The 1,033-nt window shown below is 45.9% G+C and overlaps 1 protein-coding gene across 1 annotated transcript in view; it reads left to right on the top strand.

Annotated features, from left to right (window-relative positions):
• Window positions 1-391: 391 nt before the first annotated feature.
• Window positions 392-1,033, top strand: part of LOC101856001 (collagen alpha-6(VI) chain) — a gene marked incomplete at its 3' end in the record, with an annotated part of 6,731 nt that continues 6,089 nt past the window's right edge. The window contains exons 1-2 of the mRNA XM_013091080.1: window positions 392-428; window positions 779-978. Of these exons, the coding sequence (XP_012946534.1) occupies window positions 392-428; window positions 779-978 (237 nt within the window). The remainder of the gene's footprint in view (window positions 429-778; window positions 979-1,033) is intronic.

The raw sequence follows: 1,033 nt of genomic DNA, 5'->3' as shown, positions 1-1,033 counted from the left end.
GTGAGGGCGATAGATGTTTGATAGGAAAGGAGGAGGAGAGATAAGGACGATAGATGTTTGATTGAAAAGAACGAGGAGAGGTGAGGGCGATAGATGTTTGATAGGAAAGGAGGAGGAGAGATAAGGACGATAGATGTTTGATTGAAAAGAACGAGGAGAGGTGAGGGCGATAGATGTTTGATAGGAAAGGAGGAGGAGAGATAAGGAGGATAGATGTTTGATAGGAAAGGAGGAGGGGAGAAGGACGATTGATGTTTGATGGGAAAGAAGGATTAAACCACACCAGTACATCCACCAACCACCCACTTACTTTTTGCAGAATTCTGAGTAATATATTTTATATAGTTTAGGAGGCTGGCGACATGAGATCAGACTCTCGTAGCCTGCCGTCATGTGTCCCTGGCTCAATCATGATGATGACCTGAAAGGTAGAACTGGGCTTTCTCTGACGGATACATTGGTGGATTGACGGACAGATTTGTTGGTCGATCGGAGGATGGAGGGAGCAGGAAGGAGATACGTGTTAGGGCGGGTTAATGGATTAATTGATTGACTGATTGGTTGATTGATTTATGGATGAATGAATGGATGGATGGATGGATGAATAGATGGATGGACGGATTGATGGATAGATTGGTTGATTGATTGATTGATTGATTGATTGATTGATTGATTGATTGATTGATTGATTGATTGATTGACTGATAGTTGATTGATTGATGTCTGAGTTGAGTGATTGATCTAGTGATTGACAAACTGTTCGATCTCTCCGCTCCAGCCGATGTCACCCACAGCGAGGCCAAGAAACTCAAGGCCACAGGTGTTGACGTCATCAGTGTGGGTGTCGGCAAACACGCGGACTTCAAAGAGCTGAAGGATATCGCCAGCAATGACCACCTGGTGTTCCGGCCCAAGTCCTTCGGAGAGCTGGAGAAGATCCGCAAGGAGCTCACTACAAAGGCCTGTCAGACGGCACAGGCGGGTACGTCATGGGGGGTTATACAGCTATGGGACGATATACAACGGGGTGAGT

The sequence above is a fragment of the Aplysia californica genome, unplaced genomic scaffold (assembly GCF_000002075.1).
Source record: "Aplysia californica isolate F4 #8 unplaced genomic scaffold, AplCal3.0 scaffold02052, whole genome shotgun sequence".
In the NCBI taxonomy this organism is placed as follows: Eukaryota; Metazoa; Mollusca; class Gastropoda; order Aplysiida; family Aplysiidae; genus Aplysia; species Aplysia californica.
Note: the sequence above shows the minus strand (reverse complement) of the source record. Positions and strands in the feature narration are given on the sequence as shown.